The sequence below is a fragment of the Diuraphis noxia genome, unplaced genomic scaffold, assembly GCF_037042655.1.
Source record: "Diuraphis noxia isolate RWA-SAM2 unplaced genomic scaffold, SU_Dnox_SAM2 contig0005, whole genome shotgun sequence".
NCBI classification, from domain to species: Eukaryota; Metazoa; Arthropoda; class Insecta; order Hemiptera; family Aphididae; genus Diuraphis; species Diuraphis noxia.
In genome coordinates, this window is record NW_028301715.1 from 44730609 (window position 1) to 44757551 (window position 26943).

The window sequence follows — 26943 nt, forward strand, 5'->3', positions numbered from 1 at the left end:
AAGACCATAGATAGATGCAATTTTGACTGAGTGTTTATATTAGAATTTTTTATACATCAAAACATTTTCAAAATATTTTGACTTGTTTTGAACTGTTTACGGCAATTTAAAATTTCATGTATTTTAATTTTTTTTCGATAAATATATCAATAAAATTGTATTTGTTGTCCCAAAGTGCGTGAAAAGGTAATGAAGGCTCTTCATATATTGTTACTATAGCGGTTGAAAAATATTAAAAATGCATAGGCATACATTTTTTTATAATCATTTAAAGTTTGAACTTTGACAAAATGTATCAAAATCTTGAAAATTATCAATCATTGTAATTAAAAAATTATGAAATGTTCAGTTTTTATAACTAAGGATTAAAAATTAAAAATACAGATTCTCATAAATTGTTCTTATTATGGCCAACAAATCTAAAAAATATATAAACACAGTTATTTCTTATAGACATTTTAAATTCAAATTGTGAATTTTTATTTCTTTATTTTAAATAAAATAAAATTTTTTAATTACATCTAGATTAGTCTTCTTGCTCTACGATATTACCTCAGTGTATAGAGCAAAGCTAGCAAATTCATATGTTAGCCATACACTTTGTTCACATTTATCAACTACTAGCAATAAATAAATTTATTATTATTAAAAAAAAATTTGGACGAAATTACATATTAAATCCAATAATATCGATTTTGGTTATTTTGTTGTAATTTAAAAATAAATATTATTCGTGGATATAAGAAACTTTTAAGAATATATTGACATATTATTGTATTTTATACACACAATGACATTTTCAAATGTATTTTTTTGGGGAAAAATGAATTTAACCTACTGTAGAAGATACTAATGCCTAATACTAAAATTAATTACTTTAATCACAATAATATTATAAAATATGACTATTGACTACCTATAGCAATTTTATAGACATACCGTCTCAAAATCTCGTTTTTCGTACACAATAATATCATATCATTGAATTCAAATTTAATATTATTCATTACAGTGACCTACTATTATTGTAACCTACTGTAAGCCTGGTCTGGCCGAACACAAGTCAGTCCCGCATTTTAAAATACATAATCAGAAAGCTAGGTTTTTATGTTTAATAATATTTTATATTACATACTTATTACTCATTAGATAATATTTTAATTTATTATTTCACCATTATAATATTAATAAATATATATTTTATACCAGCAGCGGCCCACCGGGAAATTTCCCGGTATCCCGGTCGTCCAGTCCGCCACTGCGAGTAGTGTAATTTATGTATTTTCGTTCGCTGAGTCGTTGTTCGTTTTCTTTTTATTCCTGGTCTACGCTGTTGCAAGAATTGGTTTGTCTATTTCATTTGGTTCTACGTTGTAGTATGTCGAAGTAGTCGCACGTGTGCGGGTTGTATTATTTTATTCTTATATTTATTGTTTACGCCCCCGGCACGGTCGCGTGGAATAAAATCCGCTACTGCAGACATACTACCAGTGAGTGATATTATTTACGGCCGACGGGCCTATTGTTATTATTATTTACTATAATTTAACTTCGTTTAAAAATTATACTGTTATTAAACCTCTAATTATTATTTATGTTATGCTGGTTTTCAGCAATTGCCTTATTATATTGCTTGTTAATAATTTACTTGTATATTATACAAAATAAAAAACAAATGTTATCAACGCAAGTGATGTCAATAATATAATATAATTCCTGCAAGGATAGTTGCACCTTGTGCTGCCTATCAACTAGGCCGTAAATGCATTTTTCTATTATTATTTTAGAAGGCTGAAAGCGAGCCAACAATTATATTTACACATACAAAATAAAAATAAATATTACCCTTATTTAGCACGGGGTGTATTTCAATTTGTTTGTAATTAATTATGAACTATGAATATCATTAGTATTATTTTTCCATACATATTAGTATATTGCATATAGAATTTAAATAAAATATATGTATGTTATGTCCTGATTGGCCAGTGGTGTTTATTAATTTATTTTTTTCATAACATTAACTAGGTATATTTTGATTACTTTATAATAAAAGAAATCTTTATATATATTTGCTGACAACTCTCTTAAACAAATTCTAGAAACGCTATGGTTTTAATTATATTGATTTGCGTACCTGAACAGCATAAGGTCTGAAGAGTCCGAAGATATGGGCACCGATGTGTAACTCAACGGTGCAATGCTTAACATAGTCTTGACGCTTTCGTCAATCGTGATCGAGTGCAACACGTAAAACTTATGCCATCCTGTATGCAACAGAAACGATCTGAGCGCGGAAAACAATTCCCACGGTGTTATCGATACTCTGACTACCATCTCGTTCCAGCGTTCCTGCATGTAACAAAAACATAGTCGGAAACATAAATAATCGGAAGAGATCGAGCGATTTATTATTTAAATTACGTCATAACTTATTGATTGATTAAATTGTAACCAGTATATACGATTTGGTTTAACCTTTATGTTTTCCGGATTAAACAACATTAATTAACTATTTGTATGAAACACTTTGTTACTAAACAATAATATGTTCATATAATATTAGTATTCAGCATTGACATATGATATTAAGAATATTTATCGTCGTTTTATAAAAACATATTTAAAAAAAATTAGTTATAAAATACAACTATAATGAAAAAATGATGAACATCTTAACTTATAAGTACAACATCAACAAATTGCACCAACAGAATGTGTTTCCAGTTATAAAAATTATCAAATTATACAACAAGCACAGTGTTTACACTGTACACATATCTATACATAATATTATTTTCTAATAATATATTAATAATATATTCTGAGCTTGATTGGTCACTGGATATACTGAAGGTATTTCTGCAGAAATTCAGTGGATTATTATTACCCAAACGCCCCAAACGCAACAGTGTTTTGTTTATATTTTGTTGAAAGTACTCCTTTGATACCCCAAAACTCTTAAGCCAATGACAAATATCTCTATACTCTATATAGAGAAATAATATAATACCGATTATCATAATTTAATACACTAATACAAAATAACGTATATTTTCATACAAAATATTCAAACATTTCTCATCAGGTTTCAGCCCAAAACTAATGGTTTACGACTAATGACTAGATAATCACCTCACATTTAAAATAAATCTATACGATTCTTTGTTAAGAGTTAAATTTATTTTATTTTTTTTTGGTTTTCAAACTACAAATAAGTTCATTTTAATAGTAGTTTCTTATCTAAGTTTATACTCGTATTTAATTAATAACGTTTTTGATTTTCGAAGTTCTTATTTTAAAAACCCGTAAAATAATCAGAAATATACCAAATACTAAACCCACTTAATCGTTCTATTCAAGCATATTATAGTTAGTAACAAATAATTTTTAGTGAATATGAATAAAAGAGTTATTATTGATATTTTTTTTAACATTATCACGAACAGCTAAAGCCATATATATCCGGCCAAAATAGCGAAACAATTACAGCGAATGTAAAAATTGCGAATTGATAATAGCGTAAATAAAAATAGTGAATTGTAAAAAAGAGCGAAAATACATAATAGCGAAGAGAGAAACATCTGTCTGTCGGGTTGCTTATATGTATGGTGACCAGACGTACCCTTTTTCGCAGGACAGTACTCTTTTTTTGATGTGTGTCCTAGTGTCCTTAACAATAGTGTTAAGTACATGAAATTGTACTCTTTTTTTTTTTTAATATAAGCTAATACGTGTTTATGTGTTTTTACTGTTTTTTATATTTTGATTATTACCACCGTTTAGATATTTACAACAATGGACATACCAAATAACTAACATAATTGAAGATAATCTTAGAAAATTTTATACTTGGTATTTTTACCTTTAAAAAATAATTTATACTTTAGTTTAGGTTTACTTAAAAAATCTTAAATTTAAAGTATTTTCATCTTAGACACACACCAAATTAGTTGACATAATTTCAAATAATAAGTTTTAATTTTTGATTATAGGAAAAAAATAAAAGAGTAATCAGATAAAAAAACAAATTATATAAATGGAGATGACCTATGGCAACTAATAGCTATGGTATGGGCAAAATGGGTAGAAAAGTACACACATTGGTTAATTATGAGTTATGACAGAGGAAGACCTAAGTTTTAAAATGTACTTTTTTTTTGGATTTTTATATCTGATCACCTTACTTATATGACACAGTGTAAAAATCAAACATATTTGTAACAATGAAAAATGGATAAAAATAGTTTATAAATGAGATTAATAAATTTAAAAAGTAAAGCATACAATAAAATATGGAGTGATCATGGAATATAAATGAAAAATCATTATAATTATAATATCGTTAAGTTCTAATAATAAGTATTTTATAGTAGTAATAATAATAATTTTAAATAAAATAATTATATTCAATTTAAATATAATTATATCTAAGCATTCAGTGACAAATTATATGCTATACCTTTTATAAAGTTCTTATTCTCATTAGTATTATAATTTGTAACTAAATATGCATGAATTCTTTTATTACAGTCCTTGTACTTTTTTTTCTGTGGTTGTTCTTCAGCAATATACTGCTTTCGTTTCAATTCTTATATATTTTGAACTTTCTTAATTCCATCAATGAATTTCCATATATTAGGGTGGCTTGCTCCTAAATAATATGTATTCTATTACTAAAGATACTAATTATTAATAAAATAATACGAACCAATAACAGATGTAAATCCTCTGTGCCACCCTTCAACAGCGTTGTTTGTTGTTGGAAGACCATTTTTGGCTGAATAGTGACAATTCCAAATATCAATAGGATGTCTTGGTTGTCGTCGAGTTTTTCGTCTTCCTGTTATTTTTCCTACCCAGTTATCTTCGAAATAATCCAAGAATGGCATTAACAGGTCTTCATTTTCAACATAAAATTGTGTTTCTAAAATTTCTTCGTATGCATTAATAACGTTATCTGGTGGAACATAGGCCAAAGCAGCTAGCATACGAATATGAAGAGCAAAGTTAGCATTATTAATATAATTTTCGACTAGATCAACATTTTGAATTTGTCGCTACATACATCTAGAAAAATGAAAAAAACAATCTTGTTGTTCAGTATGTGGAAAACAGTTTTGAATACATTGATTGAGGCATGTTCAAAGTTCATTATTACCGATGTAGGATTTAAAGATGGTTTTATTTCTAATAAATATTTAAGAAAATGTGTATATGTTAATTGAGATTTATCGGTTAATAATGCATAAATCGTAGCACTAACTGTTTGGTCACCTTGTTGAATAAGTACATGAATAGTGAATAACTGATAAAAAAGTGAAGGTACCGTTTTAAAAGTTCCATCGACTAACCAATTAGTTGATTGATCCATTAATTTTAAATTATTTTTGGTCGAAAATATTAAAATTCGATCATGTGATGCTCCACTGTCAAATATTAAAAATTGTTCTCCTTTCATCGTTTTAGTATACTCATCAGCAATTTTAAGGTCACTCACTGTTTTTGGAATAGGTGGTGCGCATTGGTTACATGTCTGAACTCTTCGTATAGTGTGTTTTAAATGAACTGAAGGCATTGCACCAGCTACTCCAGGTACTACTCGTATTTGAACAGTACTGATTATATCATGTGGAGTATTTTGTGTATGAATAGCCGCTTCATTTATCTTATTCACAACCATTTTGTATTGGATTTTACACGGATCGGGAACATGATTATGTGAATTTTCATTTGGTTGACTTTTAATTTCTCAGTTTATCGTAATTATTCTACCTTTACATGAACTTTCTACGCAACGCCAATATATTGTGTTATTTTGTTTTCTATTTTCACGATGCAAAAGCCACTATACAATAATAAATCTTTATTTTCATTACTTTGTTATACATTTCATAGAAAATAATATTAATATATTTTTTCACTGCACACTTTTTTTTTTAACGAACGAAAATATTAAGTTAAATAATACAAGCTATACATTTACGCACTGTCGAACTACAGCTGTAGATATTAAATTGTGTCAGCTCAAATATAACGCAATTGACAATCTTATCCATATTTTCTATATATATATATTATATATAAGTTAAATAATAATTAAGATAGCATATTGACGATATCAGTAGGTATAACGATATCAACATTATTGTGACCTACCTGCATAGGGTTTTGTCCTAAAATTATTTCGCTGCGAGATATTTAAAATTATATATAATTTTAAGTTTCGTTATTACTATGCTATTATCGATTCACGATTTTTATATTCGAAGTAAATTGTTTCGCTATTTTTAATATAAATATAAATTATAATACTTAAAATTAATTTAAACTGATATCTTGAAAAGTTCTAAAAGCCAAAAAGAGTCAAATCACTCTGTTGTTTATATATATGAACCCGTGTTATATTGGTACATAATTGCGTGTTTGTTTGTGTAATTTATAATTTATTTAAGTGGATTTCGGAATTAATTTTTATATGAACATCCAATTTTTTTTCATAAAAATAGCCATTTCATAAATTACAATGAGTAATATAATATCAATATCATATTAAAATAAATAAACATCATTAGAATATTACAATATTTTTCATGTTTTGGTTTATCACCCAAACAAATATTATGCCCCCTCCCTATACGCACAATCACATTCGTCGCATATATAATATATATTACTTACTTTAATATTTTAGAACATTAATTTACGGATGAATGCTTGAAAACACAGTTAGTTTGTATAAAAACATAAAATTAATGCAATTTTAGTTTGATAAAAATAATACATTTTGATTTTAAAATATTTTATGCATCTATTGAGTTTAAGTGACAAAAAACCTAATAGTTATAATAATTTTATTAGTATTTATAATTTATGGTGTCGTCAAGTATTCTTTACTTCAACAATTATATTCATAAATTTGAAATAATAATATAAAGAGTGGATTTACCAATCGTCAATCATGCTTACCCTCATTTTTCTTTTAAAAACGGATTTATTTAAATTCTAATTTTTATAATTTATAATTTTTATACTGAAAAACAATTTTTAATAATTCTTAAATTTTTTCTTGTATTACCTACTTAAAGAGTGTAAGTGGTGATACAAACTTCTCTTGTTCTATGTCTTAATCATATCATATCCTTCAATGCTTTGCTCAGTCAAATACATATTTTTTTATATACTTATCACATTATCCTCTGAGGCGTGATTTGCTGAATTATATCATACATTATTATGTGATCGAAATCCATCGAAAGGAAATGACAATTTTAAAATATGACGGCACATCATTATTTTAGTGACCAATTTGGTTATATATTTCTCAGATGGATTTAAAAATCTAATCATAATATTAATATCAGTACAACATTCCCATATATCATACACTTCACTTCTATACGTTTGATTATTTCCCGATTCGAAATAGATTATTATTTCATTTTCGCTTACTAATCTTTTTCTCTTCTACAGTTCTAACTGTCTATATACCATTTCTAGAAAATGAAACTCCTTTACAATCTTGCAGCTGTCTTCACGGGTAGACGATTTAGCGTCTTTATACTCCGCGTTCTACTGCCGTAATGCTATACTTGAAATCGTGTCAAGTGTGTCATCATTTCTTCACACTTTGCATTCATCAAATACCATCAACCCCGATAAATTAGCGGGTATAAGTGGATATAATACGTATATGAGTATTTCTATGCGTAATCTCAATTTGCCAAAAATATTATGTAACAATTGTCAAATAGTGTTCGAAATGTAATGTTGTAAAATGTCAGCGACCAAAACAGTGTAAAAAAAAAATAAAATTTAAAATTCAAAAATGGTTCACTTTATATTACAAATAGGTTTGTGGAAAATTATTTATTTTAGCCGTCTCGCGTTTACCGTATACGTGCAGGTATCCATACGTAATGTATAATATTATATTATACACAACGTTCCTATTGCATTTTGTGTTGAATGAAAATTAATGTTACTCGCGTGAAATAATTTTCAGCCAAGTATATTATACCTAGCTATAAAGCTATTTATGAGTCGATAAATCATGGTGTTATTATTTATTCAAACGGAAATGTGTGACATACATTACGCACACGCCTGCATCGTTGGAGGTAACTATAATGATGATTTGTTAAATTAGATTCAATTGATCTGGAAACAATTATTATTTGAGGTCACGGTGGAATAAGAAGTTTTCGTTCCATTTTCCATATAACGAGATATTAAAAAAATATTATTTACCTATGTACGTATTTTTGCGCAATTCAAAGCGTGTGTGTTTTAACTGTCGCATTTCTTTCCTTATTTATTTCAAGTTTAATATGCTTGGTTTGATTTTTTTTTTGCAAAGTATTGAGTAATATGAGGTTTGTTATGTATTATTAATTACAATTTTTATATCGTCAAAACATCGAGTTTAAGATTACTGACCATCATTGTCAATCTAGCACGTCGACTCAACGACAAATTTAAATTCGTTTTCAGGAAACCGTGCGATAATCGATAACACTTAACTATTCGTATACTTCGATTTTTATCGGTTGTACGTACACAGAAACACATATACTCACACATATAAAGAAAGAGGGAGTGAGAAGGAGTTAGTTGGTAGGTGATTTGGGGTGCGTAACATACGCTGCAGACGTTAGTAAAACAATATTGCAGCGCAAAGGACCTCTTTCTCTCTGCCTACAACCCTGCAAGCACATTTCCCTACACTCCGCCCCAAAAATCCAAGTCACCGCTACTTCCCATATTGCCCTCGAGTGTCTGTATATATATATATATATATATTTATATATATATATACGAACTAACAGAACAAGCGGTCCATTAATTTCCTGGCGAATTCAATTCCGGACCTTCGATATATATATTACATATTATATCCATGAGCTCGGGTGCACGTGAATTACAATAATACACCACACGCGGGAAGTTCTAAACCGCACGCCGACCGACGCACGGACGTCGGTCGTTTCTCGTTTAACTTTGTGCCGTTGTGATAGTAGTAGTAATATTACTATGTACTCCTGAACTAGCGTGGTCAGGGAATTGGTCTCGCGATGGTGGCGGAGAATAGCTGATGTAGATGGTGTCTGCGATACACAAACCTTGGAGACGTTTTTAGATTATGCGGCTTATTGATGCACGACGAGAATAAAACCTCAGCAGCACAGAGCTTGTGGGGTCTGATATGTTTGCCCGACACTCAAATGCCCGACACCTCGATTGCCCGACACTACTTTTACCCGACAATGCATTTGCCCGACATCACATTTGGCCGACAATGCATTTTCCGAACAATGCATTTGCTTGACATTACATTTTGCATTTTTTTATTGTAAGTACGTAATATTAGTATAAGTGGTATCTTTTTTTATTTTCATTATTTTATTATTATAGCTTTTTAAACAGACAATAATATTGTTCTGCGTTAAGGTATTAAAGTAGGTAAGTAAAACTACATAAAGTAATAATGTGGTCGATATACTAAACTGATATTTACGATAAGATTTTTTTTTCCCAATTAACCGATAGGTGATAGACAGACAGCGAGTAGACTTGTATGAACTGCTATTTGCGATAAGATATTATTCTTTCCCAAATAGATAGGTAATAGATAGACAGTAGAATTATATTAACGACTGTAGGTTTTAGACTGTAGAATTAGTCATATAATTTTGGATAATTTTTGACACACATTTATGTATAATATAACTTGATATTGTCGGTTGTCGGACAAATGTATTATTATTAATTATTATTAGTTATAATCATAGTATTAATTTTTTTTACATTAGTATTAATCATCACCTTATCAACAACATTCCTCAATTCTATCACATCGATTGATATGGTAAAATGGATTGGTTAAAATTTCTTTTGTGTTCTCTATAGGTGCATTTATACGCCAATCGTTCTAAGATCATCTTTTATTCTATCTTACTAACGTTGCCTGGTTTCCCATCATATATCTCCATACGTTTTCAGCCCATCATATACAGCTGCTCTTCACGAGTCATGACAACTATAATACTGGTATAATATTATCGACAACCTTACTTGTACAGTATTCTAATGTCAAATATAAAATAGCCTTCTCCTTTTTTTTATATACTAAGGTTAGACCTTATTAGTCTCTGAATCGCACGAGTCAGTGAAATTAATCTCACTAGAACTTTTTACAATTTTGTCATAGATATTTTTGAAAGTAATTTTGATTTGAACAGTTTTTATAGTCCAATGTATCATCTGTATGCAATTATCATTATTTTTCTTTTATCGGTTAATATATATTTTACATAATATATAGGTTACGTATACAGACGGTCATCAGTATTATGCTTCACACACGCACACATGAAAATTGTCGAAGAGTCTTTTTGACGCCGATAAGGTGAGTGTGTGTGTATGTGTGCGTGTACTTTTCAGATGGTCTTCTCAGGTTTATGAGCACGACCTCATTTTCTCGTCTAGGGTCCTCGTCCTAAGTATTACGTTATACAAATATATAATTTATATCAATATATTTGGGTTTAAATATATTTATATTTATGTATATATGTATACATATACATTTATCTTTATAGTATATATAATATATAAAATATGTATATATATTAATAACATTATACTTATACGTTAGCTAGAATCAATCTTCACACACACACACTCGTGAAAACTGACGACACATATTTTAGGCGCCGGTGAGGTGAGAAGGCGTGTATGTGCTTGCGTACGCGAGTTTGTGTGAGTTTGAATACATCTAGTACGAGTGTTTCCACGCTCTCTCGCGATAAATGAAAACGGTCATGTGAGGGTGGGTTGAGAAGGTTTTAGGGGGTTATGCGTATAATAAGTTATGCCATTTAAAACCGGAAAACTTCTTTCTCGTATATTTGTCAACGTTCCAGCGGCGTAGTTGACTGCAAAAATAGTGTTTACATCCCAAGAGCGACGACGTGTTTACGATTATATAATTTCGGACGATGATATACGCATATTATATAATATAATATGCGTATAATATATATAAATTATATATATATTATATTCACACGCGAATGCAAATGCTGAAAAATCAAACCAACTACTCCGTCTATTGGAAGAGTACGGGTAGTATTTAACATGCTTTTAGAATTTTTTTTTAGTCTCATAAAACATTATCAGATTACAATAATAATATGATATTTACATGTTTGTGGTGGACTTGATTTATCTATATACATATATTAATACAATAAAGATCTTAAGTTTGTAGGTATGTTTATAGGATGTAATCTCTGGAACTAATGAACCGATTTTGAAAATGTTTCACCAATAGAAAATTACATTATCTTTGAGTGACGTAGGCTACTTTTTGACTCAAAAATGAAACTGAAGTGAATGAATAAGTGACAAAATAGGAATAAATTGCTTACGCCATCTGTCAGATTTTGTAACGACAAAGTTAGTATAAATTTGATACTTTAGAGTTAAATTAAATATTTATGTATATACCTCGCAGGATCCGATAGTATACCTGATATACTGCTCGCATAATCACAAGTTAGTCTCACGAGCGAAGCCGTGTGAGATGCCCATAAATAAAAATATAATATGATTTAGACTTTAGACTTTAAAAAAAACATTGCTTCCACAGTGAGTTACACCCAATCCAAAAGGAGTTGAAAAATCAAATTTTTTTCCAGGCTAGGCTGCAGTGACGCCAAAATAAATATTTTTTTTTTTTTTTTTTTTTTTTTTATTATTAAAAGAAAAAAATAAATATTTACGTATGACAATTTTCATGGGTAATTTTAGTAGGGAGGAGGGTTACCTTTCCCATTCTAAACATATTATGATAGCTAATTGTATTATATATTACAGTTAATTGTGAGCTAAAAGTCGATAATATTACATAAAAACTCTACATGGTATATAGGTAATTATAAAGAAATAGATGGTTGTCAAAATTGTATGTGGAGGTCTCTAATGTCATTGGTAAAAGATTTATGGTCAAAAACAGCAAAAAGAAATCCTGGCAAAACTTCATAAACTCCATTAATGCAAAAACCGACCCTTCGTTAATGTGGGACAAGATTCATTGTCTTCAAGGTCGAAAAAGGCATAACACTATTAATTTGGTACATAACTTTGAATTGATAACGGACTCACTCACGATCGCTTCAAAGTTAGGAGAACATTTTAAAGAAAATTCTAGTAACTCAAATTATCACCCTGACTTGCGCAACCGCAATCTTACTGATCATACAATACCTAGGAGTTCTAACGTACCCTCCTCGGACATCACACAACTGCACCTAAACTCATAAATAGAGTTGGACGAACTCGTATTTGTACTAAGAAAATGCACAAGTAAAAGCCCCGGTCCCGACAACATACCATTTATATTCATTCACAATTTCTCCATAAAAACTCTAAGAACATTACTCAAAATTTTCAACTGGATATGGGACAACAACGCCTTCCCTAAATCATGGAGAAACAGTATTATCATTCCGATTAATAAACCAAATAAAAACAAATTTTCCCCAGAAGGATACAGACCAATTTCACTGCTGAATACAATGTGCAAACTCCTGGAAAAAATAACAAATCAGAGACTTACGTGGTACTTGGAAAAAATTAATTATTTGGTTCCCGAACAAAGCGGGTTCAGAAAAGGCAAAGGCATAAACGACAGCTTATCACAAATTTATATCGAAATTCATAACACCTTCCTCAACAAACAATCCATGGGAATGGTAAGCCTGGACATATCGAAGGCGTATGATTCAACATGGAAGCCCCTCATCACTCAGAATCTTAACAAAATCCTTAGAATCGGACAACTCTTTAATTTTATTTGCAACTTTCTTGACACTCGAACATTTCAAGTCAAAATTAACAATCTCTTATCAGAAGAATACGAACAACTAAATGGGGTACCTCAAGGGTCATCTCTATCCCCAACACTTTTTCTTATAGCCATCAACAGTATCACTAATAACATAGAATCACCCGTTAAAGCCTCTTTATATGCTGATGATTTTTATTGCAGTAGTCGCAACTTAGAAACAGTTAGAAATATGCTTCTGAGTACAACCAAAAACCTCATTGAATGGTCAAAAACTTCGGGATTCAATTCCTCTCCAGAGAAATCTCAATGCATAGTTTTCACTAAAAAAAAAAAAAAAACACATCACTGATTATAAACATGGGCCAACAACATATCAAAGAAAAAAATTTTTACATTTTACATTTTCAACATTTTAGGAGTAACCTTAGATACTAGATTAACATGGACACACCACATCAACAACCTAAAAGATTCCACTGCCCCTCGCTTAAACATAATAAAGGTGCTTGCTCGTACTTCTTGGGGATTCAAAACAAATGCACTAATACAAATATATAAATCTCTAATCATGTTTAAATTGGATTTCGGTTCCTATATATGGGGAAACTCAGAAAAAAAAGTCATGAGAAAATTGGACGTAATACACAATGCGGGTCTTCGAATGGCCATTGGAGCATACCGGTCTATCCCTATCCTAAGCATACTCAACCTTGCAGGAATACCTCCACTAGAAGTAAGAAGACTTCAGATAGCCCTCAAATACGAGGCAAAACTAGCATCTTCATCAACTCTAAACTTTACTCCTAATCTACAAAAATTATCATCAATATTGAAATATCACAATCTCCAGACCTCCGACATCCTCCCTTCACTTCAACTAACAACACCTCCCTGGATTCACTCAATAGCCGCCATCACTAATGTATCAGAATTAAAAAAAGACTCCACAAATAATCAAACGTATAAGCAGCGATATCTACAAATATTACATAACTTACCGGATGAAAAAATATATACAGTCGCCTCAAAAAATCAAGTAGGGGTCGGAGCTTCAGTAATCTGGAATAACATAAAACTCATATACAAGCTACCTAATACAAATTCTATTTTCACTGCGGAATCATTCGCAATTCTCAAAGCGATGCAATTAGCAATTGACTCAAACATCACAAAAGCAACAATTTTTTCAGATTCTCTCAGCGCAATAAATAACATAAAGAATTCACACAACACCAATGAGTTAAACATACAGGTTCAAAATCTGCTTCAATAAGGGAATGAAAAAGGAAATACCATTCAACTTTGCTGGATACCGGGTCATTCTGGTATTATCGAAAATGAGATGGCCGATAAGGCAGCAAAAGACGCAATTACTAACCCCTTAGCATCAGCAGTTCAGCTCGTTACCAAACAAGATTTAACACCCTTAATTGTCCAGCATTGTACCAAGTTATGGCAGGCAAACTGGAATTCCGCGCGCACAAAACTACACGAAATTAAACAAGACGTTTTCTCATGGCCTCATCCCAAACACCTTCCTAAAAAATTTGAAGTTATACTAACAAGACTACGGATCGGCCACACCAAGATCACTCGCAGTTATTTAATGAGTAAAAACGATCCCCCGATATGCAAAACTTGCGGCACGTACCTATCAGTCAAACACATTATGACTGAATGGCTATCTTATACCGACTCAAGATTGGAATCAAATCTTCCTGAACACCTGGCAGAATCACTTGGCCACAACAACTCTTCACTCGCAGTCACCTTCAACTTCATTTCATTGGCAGAACTTCAAAAAAAATTTGAAAAAAAAAAAAAAAATGTACACTTATTCAAATGTAAATTCTGTAAATTCTGTAAATTATAGATGTAAATAATGTAATTTCATTGTTCCCAATGGCCGATGTCGCCGAGGGCTTATTCTTAATAAAAAAAAAAAAAAAAAAAAATTATAATGATTGGTAAATTATTAAAATGATTCATAAAGCAAAAATTGGTTTTCAAGAGAATATAATATAGCAACTATCAACACAAAATGTTTAGACATTCATCTAAAATAATTTATGATTAAATGAAGTACAGTTTACATGTATTATACTGTAACGTGTAACATTAAAAACAAATACAATAGTATATATTTTATTTTTCAAGTACCTATATGAAATATAATCGATGTCCAATATAACCTCAGTCACATTATACAACATGTTCAATGACCGTTTTATTAATTTATCACAATACATATCAAAACAATTATCTGAACGTACAGTCATAAACTATCAAATTATACAATTATTGTCAACATTATGTCAAAATTCAGTCTATATAGTAGGTACTGACATAAATATTTATTTACTTACAATTTATATCCATACAAAATATATGTGATGATAATTTTAGATAACATATATATATATATATATATATATATATATATATATATATATATATATATAATTATTAAAAATTATAATTGACTATATATATATATTGTATTATTGAACTTAAGAACTTCAACAGCAAAGGTTATTAGTTTTAATACATAATGAGTGATTTTTTCCACTAACATTAATATTATGGTTATCGTTAACACAAGGTATAAATTGTATTGTATAGTTAGTTTTTCTAAGGAAAGCTAACATAATTGACTAGGTATATTATATGAATAAGAAAATATATTTCAGGCAATTACCTAAAATTTACTGTGCATAATAATTTGTACAAGTAATGAATTATTTAGCCAAATATTTTGTATTTCCATAATTATAATCATTTAGAATAAGAAACAACAAAATATTTCCTCAGATTCACAACTATGCTATTTAATTATACGCACATACAAACACCAAATGTTATAATTTTATACAACACTTTTATTGCTTATTATATTTTTAATGCTACATTTGCATTTTCCCTTTATGCCTAAGGTTAATACTCTTATTAGTAGGTATTTTATTTGTTGACACAATTATTAAATAAGATTAACTCAATTATTTTGCTGTAGCTGTTGTATGTAATTGCAATTTATAATTTATATAATATTATAAATATATTATGAAAATCATAAGATAGAATTTTTTTTATGTAAAATTATCACTCTATTTATTAATCTAATCCAACACCAAATAGATCCCTAAATAGATCATTTAGGCGCCGCAAGCATCTGATTTCAATGGCATTAATATTTGAATCCGTGAGTAAAATAATTCACCTCGAAATAATAGTTCGAATAAAATATCTAAGATTTTTATTATTTTTATTAAATATCGCTAAAATTGACAAGTTCGTATATCATTCAAATCAACTCAACATGCTCTATGTTTTGTAAACATTGTTTACCCATACATATAAGATACAAGCATACTAATTATTTCCATATAAATATCAGCTTAAGTAGTACTTCTGAATGATAGTTATTATTTATTATCATTGTTTACATTTTTATACGAGTACCTGTAACGTGGTCGGGGGAACGACCAGTTAAATATAAGATACCTAGTGAGAGTCGTAGGACTGTATAGATATAATTACCGTAGCCAGGGGTAGATATATATATATATATATATAACAAGATCTTAAATATATTTAAATAACTAGAATTCCGTTTCAGTTATCATTAAGTTTTATTATAGATTAAACACTTACAAATAATAATACTCACAAGTTATATAAATTATATTCTATCCAACTATCTGACTGTATCGTAGTTATACGGAGTTCAATGTTTTGTTGAGTGTTGAGGTCTAAGGTACACAGTGAACTAACTTACTTCATACATGGTGTGTATTGACCATAGGCCTTACAGTTATGAATGTGTGTTAATATTATTGTATTGGTCAGCAGTTCATGTACATAATGTTAAGTGTGTAGATGTGTAGTACATATTATAATTGTTACATACCTATACCACTTATTCTGTCATATTTGCATTCTAAATAACTTGACTAAGGTACTTTATAAAAAATGCGAAATAGTTAAGTTAGTTATTATAATTTAACTATATTGAGGTAAATTGATATTAAAATGCAATACATTTTAAATTTAAATTTATAACTGAATTGATAACACAAAAGATCCGAAAAGGTATCTCGTAGAGGACTGGAGAAGAATGGTTTGAATAAAATATACACAACGGGTGGCTTATAATAAAACTCCATGACGCCAAAATATTAACCTAACAATGAAAAACAATATTTATATAAATAAAGATAATTTACCGTAATATAAATATTGCTGGTAGTAAAGTTTATATCAGATATTGCAATGTAACGAATACATTTTACTAAAAAAAAAAAAAACAGAAACTATTTTTATAATGAGTCCACACTGTATGTCTGAAGGTTTGATATTAATATAATTTTAATTTATCAATGTCTTTTGAAATTTATAACAGCAAAGATATATGGATATTGCATGTATTCTAGTATTTAAATAAAAATATTTGGGTAAATCGTATTACATTTTGTACAATTCTTAGATTTCAAGTGAGAACTTTAAGTATTGTATTAAACGATGTATGTTATTTGTTGTTGTAAATTGTAAATTTCCGAAACAATACTTTTTGCGTATGTAATAAGTAAATCAAAATTTAAAAAAAAAGCACCTTTAATCAATTGAAAAAATATAACTACTTCTCTTGGGGTGTGGCAAACATAATAATAATTAAATAAATGTAATATACGAGTTTGTTTTTAATTTTTAAGAATTCCTTAAATAATTTAATAGAATTTTGTAAAAAATAATTTTTTGTTTGATCAATACATTTTTACATAGGCATTATTTATTTTATTGCTAATATTTGTTAAAAACGAATATCAAAGAAAAAAATACGTTTATATATACATTTAACTCTGTACTTACTTTGATTGTCAATTATTGTGGTACCTACTATTTTAAAACAAAATACATGAAGCCGGACAATTGGTTACCAACTATTACACAATAGCCTGATTAAATGAAATTTATCTTTGAAAATAGATAATATAGGCCAAGTTCATTCGCTAAATTAATATGTTTAAAACTACAGTTAAACCAAATACATTGTGGAATAAATGGAAAAATGAATCTACAAAGAACAGGAGTACAAAAGGATGTTTGCAAAGTAAAATTAGTATATTATGTTCATAGAAAGGCAATTAAAGTGGCTTCTATAATATAATAGTGTGAAACATGTTTGGTGTTTCGAATGAGTTCTTCAAGGATAGGAATAACGATAGATTTGGAAACCGTTGCATAAAAAAAATTTCAAAGCATCTTTAGCTAAAACGAATGAATTATAATTATTCATGTTGAATCGATCAAAATTTCACGAATAGGTATTTACTATTTTCTGGGAAAATAATATAACAACGATGGCATCGACTAACCAAGAATACAAACGTGTAAAAATTTTGAAATCAACCACAGGAAACACATCATAATATCAACCATAATTTTATTGTTCATCATTATTTCGTTATTTTATCATTATTATTTATTAATTTTTTTTTTCTCAATAAAGGTTGCAGGATACACCCTCGAAATATTCCCATTAATATTAACCCTTATTTTATATAATCCCAATTATTAAATTTTATTAAATATACCACACATGTCAAATCAGCTATCGTACTTTAAATTAAATTTTAATTATTCATTACTATTTTTTCATATTATAATTATAATAATTTTTAAAGCAGGCATCTAACATAAGCATACACAATTGATACTTAGTACTTAAATAAACTAGTTTTAGATGTAAACACCAAAGGAACATTCAGAAGTTGTTAGATTTTTACAAACAAGGAAACCATCAGATCCCATTAAAATTAATAGCTAATTTTATTACAACTTTAAAAAGAATTTCTTAGAGCTGTAATAAGAGGTTGTTTTTTTATTTTATACAATGCATTTTAAGTAAAATACAGAAGAATGGGATTCGGAAAATATGGTCAAGATTCTGATTTTTATTACAAGTTATCATTTTTATTTGTTCACATTTGTATTATCAGGCAGTAGGCACCCATAATAAAACTACCAAAGCCTTTGATAAACTTATTTAATCAGAATATATTTCACACAAAATAAATAACACCACTGCGTATAACCTCTTATCAATTATGATGGATTTCTTACCATTAATATATTTAGATTTATATTTAAAATTCCAAATATGTATGAATTATATATGCCTATGTTAGATAGATACCTCAAAAAAAAAAATTTCAATAATATTAAATAAATAATAATGAATAATGACTGATGAAAATATAATTTTAAGTACGATAATAATGTTGATATACTGAATTATGTTTATAATTTAATTTAATATTGAGATAAGAAATAAGGCATGATATAAATCGAGAGATTTCATACGTATGGGATATTTTGAATCATGTGATAATATATGAGGGACAGGGGCGTATTTAAGGGAGGGGCACATGGGGCCCGTGCTCCCCCATTCGCCGTATTTTATACTTAATTTTATTATATGAGAAATTTTACAACTCTACGCCCCATGTACACAAATTAGAACTTTTTGCTTGTGGGCCCCCCCTTAAGACATTTCTAAATACGCCCCTGATGAGGGGAATCCAGTTGACGAAGGCAAAATATGGCACATGTTGACGAATTTTTAATTGCACTCTAATCGTTAAATCTAACACTCAATGAAAGAATAATTTCTAAATAATGAAATTAGGCATACAAAGTAATTATTTGTTAACAATAAAATGTTGACTAATTGGATCTCAATTCCTTGATATAGTTTTTAATTTACGAAATATCTTATTCCATACTCTCAATATTCACATTAACGTGATACATGTTTATTTTCTTCGATTGATGTGGTTCAAAAATCAAATAGAGTAATACGTTAGAAAATTAAATTAGTACTGCTTTTGTTTCACTAAAACTAACAAATAAGTACACTGTACACATAACATTATGGTATTTAAAAATTATATTATGATACAGTAATAAAATTAACATTAAAAATATAATGAATTGGCAAATAGATCCGATTATAAACGAGATAATACAAAAATATTCTTATAAGTACTTAACCTAGCTTCAATCAGCACAAACAAATAAATACATTTATTGATATTACTAGGGGCACGTGAAAGTTTTTTTTTAAACATGGGCACAACCCGTTAAAGTTTCATCACCCATGATACCTATATAGATAATATAGAAATATAGATACAGTAGTTAAATCATATTCATATGAATATTATGTATATTATTATACATAGGTATCTTCGAAAATAATATACTTATTATTTCTTAACATAACTGTGTTGCGTTCCAAGAAAACAGACTAGAGTTTTTTCGAATTAATCAACGATCAGTTTCCCTAAACAACCTGTACTACCTGGTCATTATGCCTGTCGGGGCATCCTAAATTATTTGGAAATGTTACGCCAGGTCAACTGGTAACACTGAATTTTAACAATTTAATTTTAAATATTATTATAAAACTCATCCATTCGCCTTGAAAACAGTTAAACATAGCACCTATAGTTATCTTGGCTCTCGGCTTTTGTCACAAATAATAATTGGGTACAAAATATATATTTATATAAAACAGTGTAGTCGTTTACAACAATATTAAGAAATAACCAATGTATTTTATGTTAAATCTTCGTTATGATAAATATCTTCTTAGTTGGATATTACATCACGTTTTAATTATATTTCATATTAACATTTAACATAATTGTTGGTATAAACGATAGTTTTCAATATAATATTGTTTTTGGAATACTGATTTTATTTCAATACTATTTTTGGAACAAATCTTAACAATCAAGTTATAAAAATGATAAAGGTAAATTTCAGTGTCACAGTGTCACCAGTCGACCCATCGTAAAATTAAACAAACGAACAACATTTTAATTTATAAAAATTGACTTATCCTTTTTCACGAACGCTGCGCCGCCTAATTAATATTCGTATTTTTAGATTTATATTATAATAGATTATGTTATAGACATCACGCGGGTAATAAACACAAACTCACCTGGTCCAGTCGCTGCACCGATGGTAGCCAAAGTACGGGTATCTTGTAGTTAGTCGCCGTCAGCGCAGGCATCGATCCGACCGGTTCGGGTATGAGCAGCAGACACGCGACGATCGTCTTGTTCGCCCACAGGTCAAGCACTGCTTCCAGGGCGCCCGTGCTGAACTTATTGGCTGGCATCTCCGCGTACAGCACCCGCACCGACGGCGGCATCGCCCTGTCCATGGTCCTGGGCAACAGCGAACCTTGGTCGTGACCGTGGATAACCGATACGTAAACATGGTTGCTGTACGCAACGAATTTGCGGTAGTCGGGAATACCGAAAAACCAAAATCAATTAATTAAAATGCGTTTGTGGTTTTTCGTAAAATTTCAATTATTATTGTTCTAAAATAATCGATGGGTGACAACGTGACGTAATGCCATTATCGCAAGCCGTACGAAAATCGATTTTCGACACACTAATGGCGTCTTCACGACGTTAACTAGCTAAGAACAAAGTACGTATGTTTTAAATTATCTATAATATATTTTAATTACGTACCTGTGTGACAAGATGAATGGCAAAAGCGTCAGCGCCATTATCAGCGCCACGAACGTTGACTTCATTTTTCTGTCAACACGAAAAAAAAACGTAGTTATTCATAAATTTGAAATATTATTGAAAGGCATTATAAAAATTTTATGCAACGACCAAAGGGGAAATTGAATAATATACCTACAACATCACCTACATCCGGAAATCATAATATATTATATTTTTAGAGTGCTAGAGTTAAGCTAGAGTTTAAAAGATATTATAATTATTTCAACGTAGGTGTAAATGTATGCATAAAATATTATGAATGCCTTTATAATTATGATTTACCGTATAAAATATTCACGTTTAGTTGTTTTTAACACAGGTGATTATGGTTTGGTATAAATATGTGATAGACTGATAGGTTAGGTCACCTCGTCATGTGACCACTTGGTGTTAAGCAATATTTTATATATGTATATGTATAAATAGCTGCAACTTTCACGGGTCGAAACAAAATATTGACAATGACTCATTTAGACTATTTTACTGAACTTCGGTATAAATAAGTGTATTTTGAACCAATTTAACAATATTATTATTATTATAATTCATACTTTTAAGAAACTAAAATATTATTACATTCTAGTTTTGGCTAACGTCTATTGTGATCAATTGTATTCGGTTTTATATCGTTTTGAAAGTTAAAATTTCTTCATTATTATACAGATTGGTAATCAATTAACAAACTGTATAAAGTACACTTAAGACATTTTTGAATGAAAGATTATTTTTAAGCACTCTTATTATTACGAACAATATATCGATATGTAATGGTAATTTATGATTTACTTATTAATATATATATGTATATATATATATACAACGAAAAATATAAATAATAATGTTTTCATATATATATATATATATATATATATCCGATTCGTGTTACATGTACGAGTATATGTCACACTTGTTAGTTTGGTGGAAATAGAAAATAATATAAATGAAATAAAAATGTAGTAAAACCCGTCACATATCTGGAGTGTCCCTGGAGTCTATAATATGGTGCCCGGATGTCTTTGATTGATGTAGAACCATTTAATCTATTCTGTGGTAGAACCGCAAGTGGAAAGAATAGAATATACCTATCTACCTATAGTTATTCAGACATTCAGGTTTATACTTCAATTTTCATACAGATTGTTTATTTTGGAGAAGAGTCAAGAATTGCTCTGAAAATTCAAATAGCGTATAAAGTACCTATACCATTTTTTTTTCTATTCGATGCTCCGTTGAATTTTAAATTGCTTAAAATAGTTTATGTGTTTAGTAACTTTAATACAATGCTTTTGAAAAAGATTCCTCTCGTATACTATAATATTGTTATCTATTTTTGTAATTATATAAGTACCTAAGATAAATTCAAACATATATAAGTTGTATAAGATATTAGTTCAAAAATAGTGAACCTAAATTGGCTAAATTACATTTTAAAATAAACTTGATGAGTTTTTAAATTTAATCGATTATAGTTTTCTATTCCATCAAAAATTATTTTAATGTTATTATTAATTAATAATCAGAAGTATAGGGCTTTAGACTTTAAAAACGCACATAATAAAATAATATAACATAGACTGTTCATAAATAATAAATATACGCACTAATAATATCCAGTATAAATAACAAAATATGTACACAAAGTTATTTATTAACGCGATTATAAGGTAATACAAAGTACGTACTGAGTTCCAATCTTTACGAAATTCATCAAAATTACTGAAATATTTGTAAACTATATTAGACTAGAAAATTCAAATTATTTTTAGTATTGATACCTTAATATTTGGACTTGTTAATTTAATACAAGATTCGTCGTAAGTTTCTTACTGGAATTACAAAAAAATGTGTGACTAAAGCCATACACATTTTTATGAGCATTTTAAACTAAAATGTTGATGATATTGGTTATCTGTTCAAACGTATAAAATAACGATTTATCCTCTAACGATTTTAGTGATTATTTTATAATTAAAAAAACATTAATAACATGGATTCAAAATATTTTTCCATTTCGTATATTATTATTTTTCTGTATAAAAACAAATTTTCAAAATGTATGGACGAATTTTATGCTATGTATACTATGAAGGCATCAACTTATTATTCATGGTAGTCTAACTGTCTAACATACCTACAAATGCTCAGAATCGTCTTTCATGTGATATGATTTATCATTGAGTTAAAATTTAACACATCCATCACCTAACCTCTAAATAAAAAGTTATATTTGAAACCTACCTATACTATACACTATACCACTATATGTCTATACAGAGATACAGCAGACCGACTTTCTTGGTTTTTATCTTCTATTTGAACTATATTGGTGAACAATTAGAGCAGAAATATTTAAAGAGGTCCCTCACAAAATCCTTATTTTAATAAGGTATAAATTTTGTCGACAACGAACTTGCATAAAGCCAATGGATCAATTCTTTAGGTATTTTAATGATATATTTACTTGGAATATATTTACTTAAAGCGAAAACAAGTCACCATACAACACAGTGTTGAGCATAATGTCAAATGTACCATAAAACTAAAAACTGACAATCAAGTTAATCTATTCTGTGAATATAATTACAGATTGATTATACCATAGAACAGTAGTAGTTGATGTTGGTTGCTTATATTACAATATGAATGGATATTATATCGGTTTAATACCTGGTGGTGTTTTAGCCGTTTATCCAGCTCACAAATAATCGAGCAATACTCAAATATAATAAAGGGCTAAGGTTCATATGCAATATTACAATATAAAATATAGACGTGCGTAGTATGTGAATTTTTTTAAAATCAGATATACTAATATACTAATTATACAGTGTGATTATTCAAGCACTGAAGCACGCTTACCCCAGCTTTTTATTTAATAATAAATTTATTTGAATATTGATTATTCCAGATCGAAATTTTCAAATTTTTGAGATTCAGAATATAATTTTCTTTTAGATTCTGAGCGGAGTGAGGAATGTATTGATTTTACTATGATGTGTATTTTTTTAATTAAAATTTTTTTTTGTGTCTGTCATCACGTTTTGGGGCAGTAAAAATCCTTCAATTTTTGACTTCAGTACCTTGTTAGATCAGAAAGTGAGTCTAGTTGTTACTGGGGGGGGGGGGGGGGGGGGGGGGGGGGGGTCAATAGTAAAAAATTCTTCATATTTTTCTAAATAATCGGGATAAACAAACTAAAAATTAAGGAAAAAACGGGAATTTTTACGTACAATCAGTTTTCGACAAAATCAATTTTGGTTTTTGATGTAACTTTAAAACAAATTACCATAAATACATGAAATTTTCATCGAATGTTTATATAAGTATATTCTATCTACCATGCAATTTTCAAAACATTCGGACTTAAGTTTAACTATTTGAAGGCATATGCAATTTTCGATAATTATTAGTTTTTTTATCAAATTAATATCGACAAAAATGTATTTGTTTGGGTGGAAAAGCTTGAAAATTTAATACAAGGCTTTTAACATATTGTTACAATAGCAGTTGAAAATTAAAAGAAATACATAATCACAATTTTTTTATAAGCATTCAAAGTTTGAGTTTTGATAAAATACGTAAAAATCACGTAAATTCGTAAATTATTTTAAGCTAAAAATTCATAAAAAAAAATTTTTAAATTTAATACAACATTTCTTACAAATTTGTTAATCTTTATCATAAAAAAAACATCCACCAGAAAGTCGAATTAAGTTTTTATGAGCGTTTGAAATTTATATTTTTACAACATTGGATTTTCACTAGATTTCTCATTTAGCGATTTTCTTATTTTGATGTAACTTTAAAACAAATGACCGCAAATACTTGAAATTTTCTCTAAATGTTTAATTAATATATAGGTATTTTCTATATTTGATAAAATTTTAAAAATATTTTGTTTAGTTTTGAGCTGTTTACTGACATTTTAATTTTTCAAATTTATAGTTCTTTTTTCTATCAATGTCAATACAATTTTATTGGTTAAGTCAAAAAGCTTCAAAATTTAATATAAGGCTTTCAACATATTATTTCAATAGCAGTTGAAAAAATATTAAAAATACATCGACACAATTTTTTTTATAAGCATTTAAAGTTAAAATTTTGACTAAATATATAAAAATTACGACAATGTTCAAGTTATCTTAGATAGAAATTCATAAAAATTTTTCTTTTTAAATCTAAGATTTGAAAATTTAATTTGAAATTCCTTATAAGTTTGTCTACATTTATCAAAAACAAAAAATTCTACCGGAGAGTCAAATATTTTAATAAGTATTAATAATAATCCATAATATATCCTAGACAGATAAACCGTCTCCGCTCAGAATCGTTTTTTCGTATACAATGATATAATATAATTGGATTCAAATTTAATTCCATCGATTATACTCGTAGTAACCCACTTGTAACCTACTGTACAGAAGAGCGACATTCACGACTTACCATCTTTAAAAAAAAAAGCGGGTAAGTCGTGGATGTCGCTCTGCTGTACGGTAGGTTACTGTAATGGATGGGATTAAATTTGAATGCAATGATAGGTATCATTGTATACGAAAAACGATTCTGAACCGAGATGATTTTGTCAGTCTAGGATATATTATACTTAAATACTGTCATATACTCTATTTTGAAACAAATATTTTATTTTTCAATTAAGACGCATTTTGCACAAGGCACGGTTAATCAACTTTTCCAAAAACATTGCATGTAGTTATCATAATTCATAATACCTTATAATATCATAAATATAGATATACCTGGTTTGAGGATAAATCGTTATCATTACGCGATTTCATAAAATCCCTTATTTATTTATCCCGATTATTTAGAAAAATTATTATGACCCCCAAAGTACCAAAAAGATTCACTTTTTGATTGAATAAGGTACTGAAGTCAAAAATCGAAGCACTTTTACTGCCCCAAAACGTGATGAGAGACACAAAAAAATTCATGGTTTTGACGAATTTATGTCAATATTTGAACTTCAAATGCTAATAGAAAAAAAATTATACCTAAGTATTCTTATAATTTTTTAATCACTATAAGAATAACTTATGATGAACTTTATATTAAATTTTCAAGTATTTTTATTGGGCCAAAAAAATTTTATCGACACTTCAAAAAAAAATTTTCAGAAAAATTGAAAATTTCAGTTGTCTATAAATATCTCAAAAAAAGTCAAAATATTTTTAAAATTAAATCATGTAAAGAAAATGCCAATCTAAATAACTGATAAAATTTTCAAATATCGACGACTTATACTTTTTTTAAAATAACAAATAATTAAAATCGTTTGAGGATAAATCGTTATCGTTACGCTATTTCATAAAAATTTTAAATTCAAACGCACTTAAAATTTTTCCTATAATGATGCTTCGAGTTTTCTCTATAGCTACTTTTAAAGGAAAACTTAGTGTTGTATTTTTAATCCTTAGTTATAAACACGAAAAATTTTATGTTTTTTCAACTTCAAAATTTTCGCGTTTTCGACAGATT

General features: G+C 28.6%; 1 protein-coding gene and 1 pseudogene across 4 annotated transcripts in view; both read right to left on the reverse strand.

Annotated features, from left to right (window-relative positions):
• The window catches only part of LOC107174181 (glutamate receptor ionotropic, NMDA 1-like), a 166112-nt gene that overhangs the window by 87380 nt on the left and 51789 nt on the right, over positions 1–26943 (reverse strand). For all 4 annotated transcript variants that reach the window (XM_089228229.1, XM_089228226.1, XM_089228228.1 and 1 more), the window contains 3 exons: positions 21406–21474; positions 20862–21147; positions 2138–2352 (listed from right to left, as the gene is read on the reverse strand). In XM_089228229.1, the coding sequence (XP_089084355.1) occupies positions 2138–2352; positions 20862–21147; positions 21406–21470 (566 nt within the window). In that variant the 5' untranslated portion in view covers positions 21471–21474. The remainder of the gene's footprint in view (positions 1–2137; positions 2353–20861; positions 21148–21405; positions 21475–26943) is intronic.
• LOC149055401 (uncharacterized) lies at positions 4686–5680 on the reverse strand (annotated as a pseudogene).